The following is a 21467-nucleotide window of genomic DNA, read 5'->3' on the forward strand; positions in this document are numbered from 1 at the left end:
GACAAGTGAAACTCACTGGTCGCTTTGACCCTAATCGTGGTTTGTTCTGCCTTGATGTAACTGCTTATGGTTATGATTGGACTTGAACGTAGATGCATATATATGACATTTAATACTAGGTCATATAAATATTAATAAAATGAAAATAATGATAAGTCAAGGCATGTTACCTGCTCTCAAAAACATAAATTTTAATAGATGTGAACCTTGCATAACTAAAAAGATGACTAGGAAACCCTTTTCAAAGGGTAGTAGGGCCAGTGAGTTGTTGACTATAGTCCACTCAGATATTTGTGGCCCTTTCCTTTTTTATAACCATAAAAAAAAGTCATACTTTATCACTTTTATAGATGATTATTCAAGATATGGGTATGTTTATTTGATTTCTAGAAAATCAGAAGCTTTGAAAAAGTTTAAGAAATATAGATACAAAGTAGAAGAGTTGTTAGGTAGGAAGATCAAGGTCATTAGATTTGATCGAGGAGGTGAGTACAACTCTGATGAGTTTAAAGCCTTTTGCTATGACAACCATATTACTCATAATACTACTGTCTGACACCCCTCATTAGAATAGTGTAGCCGAAAGACGAAATCAAACCCTGATGAATATGACTCGGACGATGTTGGCACATGCAAAACTTTCAAATTTTTTTTGGTGAGAAGTTATTCACACTGCCATGTATGTTTTGAACATGGTTCCCTCAAAGTCTGTTAAGCTAACACCTTATAAGTTATGAACTGGTAGAAAACTAGATTTGACTCATCTTCGCAAGTGGGGGTCAGTTGCACATGCATTAATTCCTAGACGTCTAAGGGATAAGCTAGACAATAAAATGCTAAGGTATATTTTTGTGGATTATCCTAAAAGTTCAAAGGGATATAAATTATATAACCCCTAAGAAGGTTTTATAGAGAATAGGGATATCGAATTCCTAGAAGACAAGGAATGAGAATTTGATCATCACAAGGATGATGGACCATTTGACATCGTAAATGATGATGGTATGATTAAATGAACTAGAGATCTTTGTGCCGTTTATAGAAGATCAAGAGACAGTTGTAGATGATGAGCAGTCTTCACAGTGTATAACTGGACATAAAAGGTCCAGAGTTCCTCCATTATATTTGAATGATTATTATGTGTTCTTGGCAGAGGAACTATGTTACTCTATTGATTTGGATAAAGTTGTTGATAATCTCAACTTTTAAGATGCAATTAGTTCTCATGAATTCAATGAATGGATCGAGGGAGGCTGGACAGAATGGTGGACATTTGCATGCGATTAGGAATGATATTTTCTGCCAAAGCCAGATATTTAGCTATGACAAGCATGCAATTAACATGCTCCACACCATTTGACTCTTTTATTTTGCACCAGATGTCACTTGATACAAGTCTGTATCACACTTCTCATTCAACGCTTCCGTCATAATCCTCAAAAACACGAATGAGGTCATCCTGCATGAAAGTGAGGAGAGTAGTCTTAGCCAATATATCATCATCAACAAACTTTGCTAGTTTCTTTTTATCTTCCTCCCAAGCGTTATCACCCAAAGTTGGTTTCACATTATTCAAAACATAGAGTTTTGTATTGAATAAGGAGGTATTCCATCTTGCGTTGCCACACTGCTCCTAACTGGCATGAAAACTGTGTCCAAACTTAGTGCAGGGTAGATGGGATGATGTCGCAGAATTAATAGGAATTCCAATATTATTCTCTACCACATCAACTACCTGTATCCATTAAAATTCATAGGAATTAAAATATTATTCCCTAAAACACACATCTAATAGCTAAGATCTTACCTTTCCACATTTTTTTCCCTTTTATGGGAGCAGATCAAGAGCATCTACCGCAAATATGTTTTGCCAAGCTAACGAGAGAGAGAGAGTGAGTGTGTGTAAACGATAATCACCATGACCTGCCATCTTACCTAGACTAAATTCTCGAAGAATTAGGGTTTAATTATGTACATCAACCCCTAGAACTGTACAGGGCATCGCAAATTGATAGAACGATCCAGTAGAGCAGAATACCAGAAATCGGCGCCTCTCACCGACCGATCGCACATTCAATTCAAGAAGAAAGAAAAGGGGCGGCGAAAGACAAAACAAAACCACAGAAATTAGAGTTTTAAGGAAGCAGATTCATCGATCGATCGATAGATCCGGCGGAACCAGGGCATATAGGGTTTGAAGAGGAAAGGGGGAATGGGATTTACCGGGGGGGGGGGTGCGAAGTGGTTGAGGGCGACGCCTGTGCTGGAGAGGGCGTGCTAGACGGAGGGCGGGATGCGGATGGTGTCGTCGTAGGCGGAGACGGCCCCCCTGTAGTCGTCGTCGTCTCTCTCTCCTCCCTCTGGCGTCTTCAACTTCTGAGAACGAGGGAAAGAGAACGCGAAAATGGGGGAAATGAAAAGGAAAAAAAATAAGGGGAGGAGGAAAAAAATGTTCCCCGCCCGCGAAAAACCGGGTTCAGTTGCACCAGAGAAGGTTTCAGGGTTCACTGGCAGCTTCTTTCTAGCGTTAGAAAAATTAAAGCTTAAAAAAAACTAGTTTTTTTTTTACCTTCGCACTGACCCACTTATAAAGAAATGAATTTTACTGGCTAGTACATAATTGGTTAGTAAAATTTAATTTTTCACTGGTGCTAGGCAGAAGGGGCTTTTACTTGCGTCAGTAAAGATGTTTTTTCTAGAAGTGCAACCAATTCAAAGCAAACATGATATATTATCTAAAATGATCACAAGGGAGCTGAAAAGGTAAAAAAAAATATTCAGTTTCAAAATTTGAGAGCCGAGTTTGATTTATTCGGAGTGAAGAAAGGTAAGTCAATATCATACTATTTTTCAAGAGTTATAGTAGTTTCTAATAAAAAAATAGTAACAAATTGAGTGATGTTAGAATCATAAAAAAGATTCTATGAACTTTGGATACAAAATTTAATTTCATTATTGTGTCTATAAATGAGTCCAACAATCTTGAAATTATAACTATAGATCAACTCATGAGCTCTTTTCAAGCATATAAACAAAGATTTTCAAAGAAGACTAATGCTCTATTAAAACAAGTTTTACAAAACAACCTAAGAGAAGCCAGATGTGGACCTAGAGGAAGATGACAAAGATATTTTGGTCAACCAAATAATGGTAGTTATAACTTTGGCAACACCAATAATAGAGTTGGAAGAAGACAAACACAACCAAATAGAGGCCATGATGGTAGAACGAGTAATTGTCAAAGGTATGATCGTTCTAATGTTCAATGCTTCAATTGTAAAAAGTATGATCATATAAGTACCAAATACAAATTTACAATTCTAGTGAGAATAAAAAACAAACAAATCTTATATAAAAGAAGGTTGGTGAGGTGGTTTCAAGTCTCGCATTGTCATGCAAACGAGACTTTGATGAATGCAATTCTTGCTATCTTGATAGTGGAGCCAACAATCATATGTACGAAAAAAATGTTTGTGAAGCTTGATGTTAATGACAAGGTAACCATTGGTGATGCTTTTCAACTTTTGGTGAAAGAAAAATATAACATTTTGATTCGGTTGAAGAATAATAAGCATGTCTTAATCTCTAATGTCTATTATATTTCAAACATGAAAAACAATATTTTAAGCTTGAGCCAACTATTAGAAAATGAGTATAATATTCAACTAAAGATTTTAGTCCTTACTATCAAAGATCAAAATGATAACTTGATTGCTAAAGTTGCCATGCCAAAAAACCAAATGTTCTTGCTTGACTTTCATAACCGATGCGTTAAAATACTTGAGTGCTTGTGTGAATGAGAAGCCTTGATTGTAGCACTTGAGATATGGACACTTCAATTTTGATGCTTTAAAATTGTTGCATAAAATAAGCACAGTTAAAGTGTTACCCTCAATTGACCATCCTAATAAATTTTTCAAGAGATGTCCTTGAAAAATACTATTGTGAGAGTTTTCTACACGGTATTTCAAAAGGAGTAAAGAGGTTCCCTAAGATATTTCACATGGATGCATGTGGTTCACTTAATACAATATCTTTTAGATAGCACAAGTATTTTCTCACATTTATTGATGACTTTAGTAAAAAAGTTGAGTCTATTTCATAAATGAGAAGTTGGAGGTTTTTAAAATTTTAAGCAATTCAAAGCCTTGGTTGAAAAACAAAGTGGGTATTTTGTAAAAGTTTTAATATCAAATAAGGGTTGTAAATACTATTCAAAGGATTTTGACAACTTTTGCAGGGAGCATGACATTTTGCATCTATTTACAAAACCTTACCCAACAAAACTGGGTAATAGAAAGAAAAGATCGTCTTGACATGACAAGGAGAATATTAAAGTGCAAAATTTTTTCCAATGAATTTTGGGCCAAAACGGTTGAATGTGTGGTATATCTCATGAATAAATGTCCCATTAAGAAAGTCTGTTTTATGATTCCATAATAAGCATGAAGTGGTTAGCCATTTGTGGGTTTTTGGTTGCATCAGGTATGCTCGTATTACATGATAAAAAGCAATCCAAGTTGGATGATAAAAACCAAAAACATGTTTTTATTGGCTATCATTAAAACTAAAAAATTTATAAGCTTTATAACCCAAAATAAGTTGGTCAAAAGTAGAGATGTTGATTATGATGAAAATGGGTCACAGAATTAGAAAAATAGTGACAACAAAGAGGTTGTGGTGAACTTGAAGAAGGCAAAAGACAAGAGAAAGAAGCTAATGTTCCACCATCTTCTCTTTCAAAAACCCTAAGAGTACCTTCAAATTTCATACATGATGGTAAAAGATCACAAAAAAGGAGCTTGGATTCCATTTATTCTCAAACCAAAAGTACTAACAATGAGCATACTTTGTTTTGTTTGTTTGTTGATTGTGAACCTTTTATAAGGATGCCATGAAAGATGGAAGAATGCGATGGATTAAGAAATCAACGCTATTGAGAAAAATAATATATGAGATTGACAATTCTTTCCAAATTTCACAAAGTAATTGATGTACAAATAAAAAAAATGAAAGATGAAAAAATTCAAAGCAATTCAGAATGGTGGCAAAATGTTGCAAATGGCCATAATCGACTATCATGAGAATTTGCAAATTTTTCAAGAAGACCCTACTACAATCACGGTGGACAATAACTCAACAATTGTATTAGCAACAAACCCGATATTCTATGGTAGGAGCAAACGTATTGATTTTATTCTGTTTGTGAGCAGTTAAAGAACAAAAAAATTAAGTCAGAGGAGCAACTATCAGATATTTTCACAAAGCCATTGAAGATGGAGACCTTTAGACATGGACTGCTTCTTGGAATGAAGATCTTCCCAAAACGGGTTTAAGGGGGGTTGTTGGAAGTGTAAACCTATTTTGGGTTGCGAGTCAAAGTAATGTTGAATTTGTCACGTAATTAAGAGTTATGAGTAATTTTGTCAATATGTGGTGTGTAGAGATTTTATAAGCAAAATTGACATTTGTATAATATAATATGAGCAATATGGGCATAAAAAAAATGTTAACAAGACTTTGTTACGTAGGTTACCCATCACATAGTGGGTAACTCTTAATGTGTCAAGTGTAGAGCTATTGAGATGCTATGTGATGGGTCTAGAGAAGTTACATGAGTCATGAGTTATTCGAGTTAAGATGCAAATAATGGTTATAGTGATGCATGTCAATAAGTGAGTCATTAAGATAAAAATTCTTACTTAGAGAAGATGAAAATGAAAGAGAGGTGTAGAAATGTCAAACTCTATTGTGTGAGATTATTATTCAATATTATTCAGGATATATATTTTGAGGATGGGTGAAGAATATTATTCAATAAATTGATGTTTTTTAGAGATTATCTCCTGCGTCTTTGTGTGAGATTATTTACTCTTTCAATTTGCACTATATAAGGAAATCCTAGAATGTAGTAAGGTTAGTGAAACATCACAAAAACAAATCATTCAGTAACCCTTGTCGTTCATCTTGGCGAATACTTGAATCTTTTTTTGAAGATGAAAAAACCACCCCTGAAATAAGTGATCTGATCACACCAATCTATGTCTGCCATACCATTGTGCATGGCGGCTATTCCTTCTCCAACTGCTTTTTTAGATGAACCTTTGAGTACCCTGCCTTTGCCCAACAAGATCATGATTCTTCTCCCACACCTTCTTGTTCCTTCCAATAGTTAAAGCTCACCAAATGTCTATTCACATGTTCAAAGGGCATGTAAAAACGTTGATATACCTTCAAAAAATCCCCTACCTTACTTTAGGCCTATGTCACACGGACTCGGCTAAAGGGTTGCCGCACCCGCGTCGACACGCACGGACTCGGGTGCGGCTTTGGACTCGGCCCGGACTCGGTCAACTCCGAGTCGGACTCGGTCAACGAGTCCGGGCCGAGTCCGACCACATTTTGGACTCGGTCAACTTTGACCGAGTCCAAAATTGTTCAGTTCGAGTTTTAAATTTTGTTTTGGATCCGGGTCGGGTCCAAACCCGACCCAGATCCAAATTTTTTTTGTCAGCCGAACCCTAAAAGGGGTTTATCGACAGGGAGAGGGGCTTACCCTCTCGATTTTGCCTCTCCCCCTCAGCCCCTGCAGCTTTCTCCTGCAACCACGCCGGCAATCCAAACTCCGGCGACATGCAGCCACCGTCTCCCCCTCCGTCAGGTATGTCGACCCTGCTCGTAGCCTCCCTCCCTGCACCCTCTGCTCGCAGAGGAGGGGCTCGGCCCCCCTCCCTGCACCCTCTGCTCGCAGAGGAGGGGCTCGGCCCCCCTCCCTGCACCCTTTGCACGCAGAAGAGGGGCTCGGCCCTCCTCCCTGCACCCTTTGCACGCAGGGGAGGGGCTCGGCCCCCCTCCCTGCACCATAACATTTATTGTTATATATATAATTATAATATTTAAAATATATATATTTATAATATATATTTTTTAATATATATATATATATATATATATATATATATATATATATATATATATATATATATATATATATATACCCGTGTCCAAATTTTTTGGAATTGCGCCGCACCCGCACCCGCACCCGCACCCATGTGACATAGCTTTAGGCTATGTTTGAGAGCCTTGCAATGGGATGAAAATACAGTTTTAGTGTGTTGTCAAAATATCATTTTGTGGGGTCCCACTTGTAATGAGTTACAGTACAGTGGGGTGGGTTTTGTGGCTGTAAACGCTGTGTGAGATTGCTAATCTCACTCAGGGTTTTACAGGATCCGCTCTCCACAAAGTGCCCAAGTCTTGGTCAATCCAACTGTTACTGTTGTCCTGTTGTGAGTATAGGTGTATTTTTGTTACCAACTTATTTACTATTATTACTTTTTCTAAACAAACTAAGGCTATGTTTGGGAGCCTTGAATCGGAAATTGTGTCTTAGTTTTGTTTATGATCCCATACTCTCTTGTTGTTTCAAAGCAGTGGCATTGTTGAAACAATGTGTTGGGACTGGTGTTGGCAGGCTCCTTTGATGTTGGTGAAAATTTCCTTGTTTTTTCTTGCTTGGATGGTATAGTTGGATGCATCTTAAAGAGCATAAATCATCCAAATCTGCAGGTAAGTGGCCTTTTAGGGTTCCGAATTCAATGATGAGAACCCCTAGAAATGATGATGACAAGGTGAAAGTGACAAACTAATTTTGAGCTGCTCCACTACCACTTGATTTGAAACTTTTTATGGAGGTTCTCCCTAATAAGAAATTTATGAGGCTTTTGGTGGATATTGTGATGGGGACAGGGATGTAAACAGGTAGGATTTGGTTTGGATTTAGGCATTATTAAATCTAACCCGTTTTAATATTTGGATTTAGATTTAGATGGTGAAAGTTAAAACAGAGTTTTGGGTTCGATCAACTAGCTTAAATAGCTAATTGAATATATATAGCATTAAGATATACTGGGATTCAAACAACAGTTATGCCATATTTGGATATAATAGTTTATAATGAATCTGTCTGTTTGCTAATCTGATACTGCTTTTGGTACCGAATCTGATTAATTGGATCTGGATTTGATTAGATATCTGACCTGAATCCGAAGTGTTCACATCCCTGGGATGGCAGTGAACCGGAGCAGGCCACCCCGTCTAAAAATCCTGCCCTCCATCCTCGCCTCAATCCCCCCACGGGTTTTGATTTTAACCTTCATCCCCACATCCATCCCAATTTCATGTCCTCAATCTTCAGTCCAAAAAGGGCGAGGCGGGGATATGGACGGGGCAGGAGAAAGCGTAAGTCCATCCCCGCACGAGTTTTGATTTTTAACCTCCATCCCCGGATCAAACGGGCCGAGGTGGGGGTGGGGCCCCATTCTCCCCAGTCCACTGAAGATGGCAAGAATGGTTTTACAGAAGCTTAGTAACAACATAAAAACCGAAAAAACTATTATTTTAAAAGATATATAAAAAACCACTTGAGTGGCTTCATAATGGTTAGGCCTTATTTCACTTGTTAACTAATTGAATTGCCATGGAACATGATCATCAGCACATATTGTACAATCTTTTGGTAATAACAAATAAAATTATTTACGGTCCCCTATATTGATTCATGTTATGTTATGGTCCGAAAATCATGTGCATGACATGTAAACAGCTCATTAAGATGTTATTTTTTTGTTTTCCTCCACAAATAAATAACCATTTCACGTTAATTGGAGCATTAAACATAAGTCAGTTTCATTGTTTACTTTACTCGAATATTCACAAAATGTTTTTTTATGAAGAAAGAACCCTCACCGAGAACTGGGTCACTTAATGGGCCTGCGTCTCTGCGAGGTAAAACTATGAGTTGAGGACGCGACCACCCAGCCTTACGCGCCCCAACCGTTTGCCATGTGCCAGTGGAATTTGATCATGGGTCTTCAGCTTGACACAGGACCCTGCTGACCACATGGGTAACCACCACCCTGGTGGTTATTCAAAAATGTTATTCATTGCACCAAGGTTTACAAAGCTAGGTTCCATATATAGCTAATCTCATGGTACCTTAATGTTCCTTTTAAAACCAAACTACTAAAGCTCCTAAATTTATCTGATTAATGTTGTAGTGCAATGAATAATTAAAACCTTTATTGGAAAAATCTACACAAGAACTAATTCATTCTAAATAGTACCTGATACGTCTCATGCATACTTTCCGTGAAATGGTTCATTTTTTATTTTCAGTTCCTAGTGCTTCTTGCTAGTGTGCTAATTCTAATTCGGATCAATGTTATCAGTACCTACCCATACTCAGCAGAAAATCGGTAAGCTGCAAGCCTGAATCGGCTATTTTTAATAAATATAAAAAATACTAAAAGCTAAAATTTAAATATTATTTTAATAAGTTTAACACGTGTCACGTTATGATTGATATGTGATAATTTTTTATTATTTTTGGGCCAATACAGAACGATTCACTTGAGTATCGGTGTGGGCCGGATACAGCTGAATCAGTGGCCAAATGATTCAGGGCCGATACCGATAATTCAGATAGATAATTACATAGAGATTAGTGCTGTCTCTCTCTTTTATGCCCATGCCCATGCCCACGGGGAACAGATCCAGTGTTCTGGGCAGAACACCTTATAAGGTGCTCTGCCCAGCCCTTATTAAAAAGAGGTTCCCCTGCATACCACACACCTACCCCTATAAAGTGTTCGGCCCTGAACACTGGACCACACCTCATGGACAAGATAACAGATCCAACACTCACGCCGACTGTAAAGTACTCTGCCCACAAAAAACACAAAAAATTGCTGCACAACACGCACCGATATTCCTGTTTCACACTGCGATTTTTGCGATCTTTGGATCTATTGTAGATTCATCTTTAATTTCACATATAGTAGTTTTACACCGAAAAACTTTTGATAGCTAGCCATAGTGACAAAAGTTGAAAACGGCCAAATCTCGGGAGTAAAAAACTCGCAAGATATTGATTTTTTTTTTATAAATCTTGCTTTTTTTTGCAATCCTTGGCAATAACAAATAAATAAATAAAATAAATATTTTTATAAGAAATATAAATAAAACACATTTAAAAAATAAAATCTCAGGGGTTTTCACGATAAATATCTATACTAAAACCATAAGAAACCTCACCCAAGGGCCTGGTCGTGCTGGCTGGGCCTGCCATACCTACGGTTGTAGTGCTGACAGCACATGAAACTCCGAGACTAGGACCCTTGCACCCGGAGCCTGTGCTACGCGTTGGCTTGTGTAGAGGGGCGACACCCATGGGAATCGATCCTTGACTGCCCCTCTAGCAGCCAAGGCCCCCACCCCACTACGCCAAACCCCCTTATAGTAGCTAGGTTGCTATGCAGTTGAAGTTTCTATTTATTTTTGCCTTTAAAAGTATTGCCCTTGGCATTCTCTCAAATTCAATTTCAGATAAAAAAAAATGGCCCCATTATTATGTTCATACACGTGAGAGACAGAGAATGCTAAACGACACTCTATCTAGTTTCTGCAGGACATTGGTCCAGAAGGGGGGTCATGTGATCTCTCTTCTAGCATATTCTAGGATCTTCAGCACCACTGACTGTTGTTTTGCTGAAATCATGAACTCTCATTTTCCTTCACGTAAAACGTGACCAAGTTCATGAACTCCAATGGGCATTTGATTTCAGATGGAGTGTTTGAGAATTTGTGCATGTTTTTTAACGGGCAGAAGCGTGCAAGTTTGTGAACTTGTTCATGTTTGGTGTGATGTTGAAAGTGACTGAGGGCATCAAGTGGACTACTTGGCTACATTGACATAACAATGCTTTGGAGAGTGTTTGATTGTAGACTGCAATTGGAAGAACCTTCAGATTTAGTACGGCACTCAACTTGTTTATATAAAAATTATTGCAACAATAATATAAAAAGCAGGGGCAATTTTAATTTTTTAATAATTGGGAAAAACCACCTCACTCACTCGTGAACTCATTGGTGTAAAAACCTTAGGTCCCCCCTAGGCCATCAGGGAGTACACTCAGATTTGACCTCATGACAAGGGACGCACACACAAGTTTAGAACTCGTAATGTCCCTTTAGCTTGATGGCCTTCACAGGTCGCCCCTAGCAGAGCTCTTGTGGTTGTGGGTGAGTAGGAGAAATGGTTATTGCATTGGGATTCCCAATTTTCTTGTGTACTTTAGGAATTTGTATGTCTAATTATTCGCACCATATTTTCCAAGGCAATATTATTTCATGACTTGTTAAGAATTTTTCATTCCAAAAGAAAAACAAAAAAAAATCTTGCTAAGAATTCAAAAACTAATTTTATCAGTCACAAAACACTAAATCCATTTTAAATTTTCATGGCCTCTCCTATTTCATAAACAAAGTACCAAGCACATCCAAAAAAGAGTCAGTGGCATACATTTATGTTCCATAAAATTTTAAAATAAACTGGTGGTTGTGATTCATAGCGTCATTGCTACAAAAAAGAATGTATGAAGAATTAAATATTAAGATGGTGGCTTGTGAGAAATCCCATGAATACTTTCCCTCGTGTGCACAAGTCCAAAATGGACTATAATTCATTGATTGAGCACTTTATAATTAAACAATAGATTAGTCATCATCCAATAACTAGGTGGACCTCTCTGCAAGGCAAATTAGAGAAACCAACCTAAGTTCTTTATCCCTATTCTAGAAAGTGGTGACATTGGCTTTCCAATAACTAAAGTGGCCTATGTAGTGCAGATTAGCAAACCCCACCAAACCCACATATGAGAAAAAAGTGACCTCACATTGAAAATTTCAGTAAAAAGTACCAAAAAATATCCTTTAGGTATGGCATCCTCCATGTCTTCTTGACAATTGATAGTTTTTGTCAACTGGTTATACAAAGAGTTGAAGTAGTGCATTGGTTACTAGCATCCATCTCTAAGAAAGTGCAGTAGATTGATATGAAAGAGTTTGAGATGGCCAAAGTGAGCGTAAGGAGGTTGACATGCTCAATGCCAATGCCAAATGACATAGAAGGTACATGATGCACAGAGGTGCAAGGTGAATAGTGGGGATGTCACGTTATATTTGACATTTGTTGGCCACAATGCATTTATGCTTTTCTTGTTTTGTTCTATGCCTTTGCTAAAAACACTCTTGTTAGCTAAAAAAAATTGTACGATAAATACCAATGGTGATTTAGGCATTACTTATCAAAATATAGACTGGTAGAACCAATTAAATGCCTTAGCCCTATACCACCCGGGCAGGTTATATGTTCCCCCGAACATGCACTGTAGCTACAGTGTGTGTTCCCGACTGAGCACAGCGTGGCGCTCAGTCACGCCGTACACCCGCCTGCAGATAGTTGCTAAACATAGATGGATAGACTTGGATAGTTGTAATGGCAAGGCTATCCATCTATGTTTAGCACTTTTCGTATTGCTACATCAAATGTTCTTTACCAATGCACATACTGATTTGATTGCTTCTAAATGCACTTTGCAATTGTCATGGAAAGGCCATAAAATGCATGCATATCTTTACTTTAATCCGTGACTGTTTGTTCAGCTAAATGTAAAATAAAATGATTCAATGTTAATTACACGAAGAAAGGAATTGAGAAGTCAGCTGTCATTCTGCAAATGGCTGAAATCTTCAAAATGGTGGGGATCTTTTTGTGGATTCACCAAACTCAAGGTGTTCTTAGGTGGGGGATGCTAAGTAATTAATTTGTTTCTTTGTATGAAATAATGAAATTGAAACAAGAAAGAAAAAAGAATTGTCGGGATGCCACTGAAAGTGCTGCCACCAGAATACCGAGAGAAAAGAACGAGGAAGAAACCTCACGGGTACAGAAAAAATAAATAATGCTGGGCTTGTCAGCAAATAAGTTTTGCCTGTGAACCGCATGATGTCAGAAGAAAACCCGTGATCATACCTCCATAATTCTATGCCCTTCTAGAGAGAGAGAGAGAGTAGAGAAAGAGAGAGCAACTTTAAATAGTACACCAACAAACTCCCCTCTGCCTTTTCCTTCCTTTCAACTCTCACCAGCTTCTGCTTTTGGCTGCTTCTTTTACCCACACCCCACAATAATGCATCGAATTCATTACATTCTAATCCTTTCATTGATCATGAACTCAGGCCTTACACACTCTCACACTAAGGGCCTACGCCCCAACCGCTCCCCACAGAGCTCACAGGGGATGCCAGCCAATGCCACAAGGAATCAGCAACTGGAAGAGCAATTCATGACTTGGGTAAGATGGATAGGCACTCTAAATCACTCCCTCTTTGCAACTGCCATGAACAAGGTGTACCCTTCATTCGTGCTCACTGTCGACAAGAACCCGGCGATCGGGGACTTTACGACAATACAGGCCGCCATTGATTCTTTACCAACCATTAATTCAGTTAGAGTTATAATCAGAGTCGATTCAGGGATCTACACGTAAGAGTTCTAGCGCATTCTCTGCTGTCTGTTTTTTGACATTAAGATTGAGCTAATCTTAGAGTTTCATTTTACCTCTTAGAGAGAAGGTGAACATTCCTCCACTGAAGTCTTTTATAACTATAGAGGGAGCAGGTGCAGATATAACAGTGGTGCAATGGGGTGACACAGCTCAAACGCTAGGACCAAGAGGGCAGCCCATTGGAACATTCAACTCGGCTACTTTTGCTGTGAATGCCCCTTACTTCATAGCCAAGAACATTACTTTTAAGGTAATCTATATCACTAGCCATATATGTTTGTGGATCAGAGTTTTTAAAATCATGGATTCAGCACTCTTAGAGTCCGGACTGTGACAAGTTTAGGTCCAGGCATTCTGGCCCAGCACTACTTGTTATGTCTTGGGGTGAGTCACACTTTGAATATATAATGTAATCAAGCATATAAACATAGTTTTACCAAATAACATCTAAATTTTATTAATAAAATGGGTGGGATGACATTTCCCATTACCGAAAGAGAAGAGAGGAAAGAAACATTTGTGGATGCATCAGTTCTTCACTTCTTCTAATATGGCTGCTCTAATATATACTTATTTTATGTGTTCGAAAGAAAAATAGGTTATGTTGGGGCTGAAGTGTTTGAAAGCTGAAACTGAGGTTGGGCTAAGTTTGTTACTTAAGTACATGGGGCGACTTGAAGCAGTGTCGGTTCTTATTTGGATGGTACTGAGTTTTACATTTTATGGTAGCAAAACGCTAGAGTTCATGAACTTGGTCATGTTTCATTTCGTTCTGCTAGTCAAGGGCTCCTCAGAAACCAAAAAAGATTTACACTGTGTTTGGTAGTGTTCCACTTGACAGCAAAAAGATTTCCCTAGTCCTTTTTTGGAGTAATCAGGACCCGTTTTTTCCAAGAAAGGTACGAAAGCACGCTCTTCGAAAATTTCCCTCCATCTGTTGGATTTCCTTGGGAAAACACTTCCCCATGGTGGGGGATGGTGAGAAGGAGTTTCGTGGGAAACAGCCTTTCCTACGAAATTGGTTGGGCCCATGTATATGTGTGGTTGTTTCACCAGTGGGGAAAAAGTCCCACCAACGGACGATCTGCTTGTTTGGTAGGAGCTGTTAGTGCACGCCCCCCTTGTGTTGGGACTTTGTAAGATCAAAACGGAATGGTACCTTGTATTACTGGTGGGGGTCTACCCAACTCCACCTTGCCCATAAAAAAAAAAAAAGTCCTTGATTTCCTACCAAAATAGCCCCATTTTCTCACCATTCTTGGTGAAACAGGCGCATTGATTTCCTACCAAAATAAGGGGAACGAATGTATCCTTATTCCCTATATATATATATATTTTAAAGGCACGCTAGGGTTAGGCAGACCCTACCAGTTATACAACTATATCATTGGGTTTTGAACCTGCAACGTCCCAACACAAGGTGACGTGGACTAGCTTCTCTTACCAGACAAGTGGAGCCCCGTTGGTTATATGCACCTATCTGACAACACCATAAAAAACAATAACAAACTTGATGGTGGTAGTGGTGGTGGTGGTGGTGGTGATGACGATCACAGTCGTGACTGATAATAGGATATGGCCTATATATGTCTTGATCTAGTCTAGGTAGATAGTTTTTTTTTTGTGAACAAATAGAAGAAACCACCGTTATAGTTCAGAAGTCTTGTTACAGGACATTCATGGTGGTCCTCTTCAGGTGGCTTACGTTGTAAAACCCCACAAGGTCTTCCCTATATGCTCTTGTGCCTAACCATTTAAGGACCAGTCCTAACCCTAATAAGGTTGATGTCTCAAGTATAAAAACTATGAGGTCATTTTTTATGCAGGGGGCGCTTAGCATGCTTGCAACTCCACTGCTGATGACCATCCATCACAACATTTCTCGAAATGGCCACCACATTCATATGGAGAAATGCCAAGATGGGTGGCTGTCAAGAAGATTACTGACACCGCATGTAATGTGAATTCTATAAGCTAATTCAAGAACACGAATGTTTTTCGCAGAATACAACCCCAGTTCCACCGCCCGGAGCAGTTGGGAAGCAAGCAGTAGCGCTTAGGATCTCAGGGGACACAGCTGCATTTGTGGGCTGCAAGTTTCTAGGTGCACAAGACACACTCTATGATCAGATGGGCAGGCACTACTACAAGGACTGCTACATTGAAGGCTCTGTGGATTTCATCTTTGGGAATGGGCTCTCCCTGTTTGAGGTTAGCAATCTCTTCCCAACTTTGGCTATTTTGAACTCCCAACCCAAGTATTCCTTTTAACCCCAAAAAAGTACAAAGTATTCTTTCTCTGATAAAAAAGAAAACGAATATGGGTAGTCTCTCTTTTTGGCTTGTCTTCCTTTGCTTTTCGCTTAGCCCGTGAAATCTAGCAGTGTTTTGGTTATATGACAAGACAATTGACAACAAAGTAGTCCACAGATTCTACAGTGGTTGTTTTCCTTTCAGGTATTTTTTTTTGTCCAAACCCACTTTTACTTAACTACCCCCTGCATGTTGAAGTTGGATGAAAAGGGTATTTTCATTATTTTAAAACTTTAACCATGGTTAAGTGGTTGGGGGCATTCCACAGTAAGTCACAGCAGGTCCTTACACATATGGACATACTTTTAGTGGTTTTATTACTTTTTTAATAATATTTAATAAAAGTATATTTTATATTAAAATATCAAAAATAGTTTTTATTAAAAATTTGTAAAAAACGTCCTCGTGTTTTTTATTTTTTTAAATGAACTTCCATTGTTTTCTGACGTAGATCAGGAATTTTAGGGAAAAAAATACCTCTTTTTTTGAAATTATAAACTAAAATACGTCTCTAAATAAGAATTGTTCTTTTCTTTTTTCCCTTCAGATAAGCCTGCTTTAGTAATTGTTTAACCTTCAACTTTGTCCAACTTTCATTGCAATTTTATGGAGTGGAGGTATTGGTAGGCTTGGTAGCATTGCATGGGATCTAAAGTAAACAAAAAGTTAAACTCAACTAGCCTTTCTTCTTTTTAAACCTGTGAAATTTCCTTTTCTTTTCTGTTGACAAAGTGACCATGAGGGAGAAATGCTTGTATGCATGGTGTCATTGTACAGAGGCTGCCTGGCAGCCGTTCATTTCAAAACCCAAGAATAAGAATATAAACAGTGAACCGTTGAAAAATGTCCTACAAAAAAAGCATTTCTGACCAATAAAACAAAAGGTCGGAAAGAAAAAAAAAAAAGAGTGGCTAGGAACTTAGATGTGCCTTGGACCGGGTCTCTTTTCTTTGTTAAGGGAATCCAACCCATTTCACGAGGAGAGCACATCCAATAATCGAGACCAAGTACTTAGCAAAGTACTTGTGCCAAATTAGGTGATTTGACAAAACACAATTATTTTGTGTTTTGAAATCATCACCATCCATCACTTCAATCACTACCATTCATTGTAAAAGCCAGTGGGGCCCACCAAAATTGCTGATGTCATCAATTCAGAATGGACGATGGTGATAGAAGCGATGGACGGTTGTGACTTTAAAACACAAAAAAATTGTTGTTTTGTTCTGATCTGTCCTCAGTGGGGCCCAAACACGTGGTCGGATCTAGTCAGCCGGGTACTTTGGTGTCCACGATAGTCACTCCACTTAGGCGTTGTTTGATCCCCCCGTCCCATGCCCGTTTTTATACGAGATGGATGCGCGAATGTAGGGATGGCATTGAGGCGGGGCGGGTCCCCCCCCCCTCCCCCCTCAAGATTAGAACCTCCATCCCCGGCCGGGATGGATTTTATCCTCCACCCCCGCCTTCATCCCCGTTTCATGTCCTCCAACCCTGGTTCAAACGGGGATGAGGCGGGGCAGGGCAGGGATATTGCGGGGAAAAGTGGTCAGGGCGGGGACGGGGCTGGGTGGGGAAAAGTGTACGTCCATCCCCGCACGGGGATGGATTTTAACCTTCGTCCCCGCCTCCATCCCCGTTTCATACCCTTCATCCCCGGTCCAAACGGGGCGGGGCACCGCTTTCCCCCGGTCCACTGCCATCCCTAGGCGACCACTGTATCTGTATTTTGTTGATCTAAGCCTTCAACCCCTTATTACATTGAGAACAGGATGAATGAAATGCTAAAAAAAAAAAATAGGGGTAACCCCCTCTCTCTATCTCTCTCCCCCCTGTGCATTGACCAGACCACCAGTGGCAAGAGAGTACATCAACAGTTAGAGAGGACACCATTGGCAGACCAGGACACCCTACTCTCTCTCTCTTCTTTCTTCCCCTTCTTCTCTCTCTCACCCCTGTGCAGCCGTCAACAACCAAGCCACCGACCTTGATACCCAACTCTTTCTCTCTTTATGATGAGTGCTTTAATTAGAGTTTTAATTAGGGTTCTGAACAAAAATTTTCTTTGAGTAAGGCTTTGAATCATTTTTTTTTAATTAGAGCTTTTTAAATTTAATATGAAGGGGATTTTTCTTTGTTTTTTTTATCAAGGTTTTGAATTAAATATCTTTAATTATGACTTTTGATATTTAATTTGATTAGGAACTTTCTTTTATTTGATTAGTTTTTTTTTCTTTGATTAAGGCTTTGAATCAAATTTCTTAAATTATGGGTTTTTATAGTTAATTTGATTAGTTTTTTTTTAATTTTCTTTTATTAGGGTTTGAGTCATAGTTTTTTATCTTTTTTATTATGTTTTTTATTTATTTTATGGTTTATTTTTTCTTGTAGTTTAAGGCTTTTTGGTTGATTTATGATTTATTTTCTTATATTTTAGGGTTTTATAATTTATTTATGAATTTTTATATAAAAAAATATGAATTCTTATTTTTTTCAAATTACTCAAAAATTTAAATATTTTTTCATACTTAGATTCCGTTTGAGATCTATATTTGAGGCTAAAATACATAATTTTTTGATAAACTTTCGTAATTAGATCCAATATGATATCAATTAAAGTATATGGTTGGACAGACTGGGTCATACCCAAAATTTAAACATTTTTTTATTTTTAGATCCAATTCGAGATCCATATCTAGGGCTAAAAATAAACATGTCAAAACACTCACATGGTTGGACTGATCGGGTCGTACGATCCAAAACAAAGTTATCCAACCTATTATCTATGTGTGTCCAATTTGTTCACACAGTATATATCAATCAATGGACATGAGTAACACAACTTCCGTGTAAGGCCGAAACAAACATTGGACAAAGTACACTTGTTGCAAAACAGACTTTGTTTTGTTCGTTTGTTTCATCCTTGGACAAGCATATTTGCGTCATAAAGAGAAGTGTGTGCGACACCTCATCCTTGGAGTTCTCTTCCACTGAAACAAAATCGACCCCCCCACAAGAAAAGGTTCCACGGAAAGGGGGTAGTACCCGTTGAAAACACGCCTCCCTTTCCACAAGGACAGTGTTTGCGTTGTCACAGTGGGGCCATGGGTTCCTGTGCGTTTCCACGGAAACCCTCAGGTTTCTACATCATGCAAACGCCCCCTAAGAGGTTGGCTCTTCAGTCCACTTGGATCAAGTAGGCTTGGTGTCCTTAGAAATAGGGAGAACCCACCTGGCCTATGACATACAGCAACCCAACCTGTAAAGGGGTCAAGTTGCCCAAGTCTCTAGGCAGTTGACCAAGCCTCACACAGGCACCAAGAGTTAGCCTGAGCTTCAATCAACCATGTTCATTGAGGCGGTCAAGACCAAGTGGCTAGGTTGGTTTAGTTAGGAACCGATTGTGTCCTAGAAGAATTTCAATAGGAAATTTTCAAGACTGACAATGATTCAAAAATTGAAAATTTCTGCTTTGCAGGGATGCCATGTACATGCAATTGCTCGGAACTATGGAGCTCTTACAGCACAGAACAGGATGAGTCTACTTGATGACACAGGCTTCTCATTTGTGAATTGTAGGGTAACCGGCTCAGGTGTTGTGTACCTGGGGAGGGCATGGGGGGCTTTCTCTAGGGTCATTTTTGCTGGCACTTACATGGACAACATCATCATCCCTCAAGGGTGGTACAATTGGGGTGATCCCAGTAGAGAAATGTATAGTTCCCCTGATCTTTCTTTTCTTACATTGCCACTACTATTTTTACATAAAACATGACCAAGTTCAAGAACTCCAAGCTTCATGAACTTGGTCATGTTTCATGCGATCATAACCAAATCAAACCAAATGTATATCCTAATATAGTCTACAACTTTTACGATTATTCTCAGGACTGTTTTTTATGGACAATACAAGTGCCTGGGGCCAGGAGCAAACTATGCAGGCAGGGTTGCTTGGTCAAGAGAATTGACAGAGGAGGAGGCTAAACCTTTCATTGATCTCAGCTTCATTGATGGCACAGAGTGGATCAAGATCTTATAGTGCTTTATCAAAAGTCACCATTGTCATTGTTCATGACCTTATTCATCATTCATTAAAAGGAAAGAAGCATTAGGCTCCTAGCCACTGGGTCTCTTTTTTCAATGCTGTGTGAAAATCTGGACTCAGATCTGGTTGCATCCGTAAGGGCACGGTTGATTCATGGGACAAACGCCGCAGAGACAGAACATGCGGCGTTTGCTAAGGATGTGCGCATCCCATGCACCCTTCTCATAAAAAAACGGAGGGGTCCCCTCCAGGACCGCTTAATTTGTTCCCTGGTTCCAAACACGGTACAACAACCCACGTGGAGACCACTTTGTCTCCACACGAGTTTGTACCGTGCGTCAAGCACTCCCTAAGGACACGTTTGTGTGCTGCGGAAGAGAGATCCAGAACCACCTGCTGCATAGTGTCCTTTTGCGGAACACAAGTCCAACCATACCACTAGGGAAATCGTCACAGGGGAAAGGGGCGTGTTTTTTTATTTTGAGAGAGAAGTAAAAAATAAACTGATATAGCAGTAAATGCACAGGTAGTAAAGCAGGGTGTGATGAGATATCCCACCCGCTGAAACAGAGGATCCCCAAAGTGGTCCTGGAGCTTGAAGACCAGACACCAACAGACGAGAAAAGAGAACAACAATGATCAGCTGACACTTGGAACAGAAACAGAAGGAAGAAAATACAGGAGCTTCAATAGCAGGGCTGACTGAAGAGGCATCGAGAAAACATTCTTTTACTGCCAATCCAGTCCAAAGAGTGATCAGGCCATTTAGAACATGCTCTGCTCGTCACCTCCAACTTCAACATGTCCAAGACTGATGCACTGTCACTGTGAAGGCCACTAAAAACGCGCTGATTGCTTTCAGCCCAGATCATTTTTCAGGCAGTTAGCACCCATACCCGCCACACATATTTCCAACGCCTCTTGGAAAGGGGCGTGTTGAAGGGTTAATGTTTGCTACCCTCATGGATAAGGAACCATCTGGTGAAAAACAGTAATATTTTAAAAATTTCAACGTGTTTTTGCACAGGTGACCCTCTAGATGTGATCTACATATATGGTTTAACAGAAATCAGTGCTTGTGGATCATGTTGCTCCAATGTGTATGTAAGATTTTGCAGGAGCTGAAAAATCAATGGTCTACATCGTATCATATTTTCAATCCTCATAAAATAGTATTTTTATGACAAACAAACATGTTGCAAGAGTGAATCCTACATGGGTTAGATGTGGTCAAAACAACCTCCCACTATGAGTTCCAACTGAGAGTTTCCTTACCCACACGAAGGGACTAAATACTTTTCCCATATTGGAAACGAGCACTTCTTCCTGCGAGAAAAGAGTAGCTCGTCTTTGCGTCATCGTGTTGGGACCCACAAAGATGCGCTTATCCGGTGTAGGCTCATGGACTCAAATATCCAATTACTTTATGGTCTCTCATTACAAGCTGAACCTTCTTAACTTTTGTCACTGTGAGGCAGATCAGTGAATCATCAAAGCATGGTACGAATCATGTTTACCATTATACTGTTTGAATCCAAACTGTTTTTACCTCTGACTCAAGTCTTTCACTATTTCCACTGGGCCAGTGTCAAATTAAGCATAAGTTGACCTGAAACCAGTATAGATTATAGCATCCGTAGATGCATTAACTGCAAGCAGTGGAAAGAGTCTGTTTAAGTCAACAGCAAGGTTGGAAATAA

At 39.1% G+C, this 21467-nt stretch overlaps 1 protein-coding gene across 1 annotated transcript; it reads left to right on the top strand.

Moving 5' to 3' along the window:
* Nucleotides 1–13031: 13031 nt before the first annotated feature.
* On the top strand, nucleotides 13032–20959 carry LOC149814888 (putative pectinesterase 53). The gene is made up of 5 exons (XM_089989133.1): nucleotides 13032–13387; nucleotides 13470–13659; nucleotides 15414–15620; nucleotides 19201–19436; nucleotides 19611–20959. The coding sequence occupies exons 1-5, from the start codon at nucleotides 13032–13034 to the stop codon at nucleotides 19759–19761; spliced, it is 1140 nt and encodes a 379-aa protein (XP_089845259.1). The 3' UTR covers nucleotides 19762–20959.
* Nucleotides 20960–21467: the final 508 nt, after the last annotated feature.

The sequence above is a fragment of the Nuphar pumila genome, chromosome 15 (assembly GCF_984573655.1).
Source record: "Nuphar pumila chromosome 15, dmNupPumi1.hap1.1, whole genome shotgun sequence".
Classification (NCBI taxonomy): Eukaryota; Viridiplantae; Streptophyta; class Magnoliopsida; order Nymphaeales; family Nymphaeaceae; genus Nuphar; species Nuphar pumila.